At 44.5% G+C, this 539-nt stretch overlaps 1 protein-coding gene across 1 annotated transcript in view; it reads left to right on the forward strand.

The window, feature by feature from the left end:
• Positions 1-504, forward strand: part of LOC128251150 (hemocyanin G-type, units Oda to Odg-like) — a 14930-nt gene extending 14426 nt beyond the window's left edge. The window contains exon 7 of the mRNA XM_052977622.1: positions 71-504. Within this exon, the coding sequence (XP_052833582.1) occupies positions 71-128 (58 nt within the window). The 3' untranslated portion in view covers positions 129-504. The remainder of the gene's footprint in view (positions 1-70) is intronic.
• The last annotated feature ends 35 nt before the right edge of the window (positions 505-539 follow it).

A 539-nucleotide genomic window follows, 5' to 3' on the forward strand; every position in this document is an offset into this window, starting at 1 on the left:
CACCACCACCACCGCCGCCATAACCCCCACTACCGTATATTTTAACCATTTCTCTGATTCTCATTTGCAGACCCGATCGCCGATGTAACGAGTTCGCTGGACGCGATGTTTGTAGTGTTGTCCAGTAGACACCAACCGGAAGTTATGTTGACCAACAGAAACCAAAGACTACCACTGACCAACAGCAGTCAATTAAGAGCAGTGCTGACCATCACCAAGGCGGATTGGTATAAATCAGTTGTGACCAATGGCATTTAATTATGATCAATGTAGATCAAATTAGAAGGACGGTGACCGATTTTAACTAAATAAGGACCAATTGAGACAAGTGTTGACCATAGAATGAGACAATTGGGCGCAGGTGTTCAGACGCTGGTGACTTGACTTGGCTGGCTGGACACACGAACATGTACACTTCTTAATGCTTCTCTCTCTCTCTTTCTCACTCTCTCTCTTTCTCTCTCTCTCTCTCTCTCTCTCTCTCTCTCTCTCTCTATCTATCTATCTATCTATCTACCTATCTGTCTGTCTGTCTATGT

This window comes from Octopus bimaculoides, chromosome 28 (genome assembly GCF_001194135.2).
Source record: "Octopus bimaculoides isolate UCB-OBI-ISO-001 chromosome 28, ASM119413v2, whole genome shotgun sequence".
NCBI classification, from domain to species: Eukaryota; Metazoa; Mollusca; class Cephalopoda; order Octopoda; family Octopodidae; genus Octopus; species Octopus bimaculoides.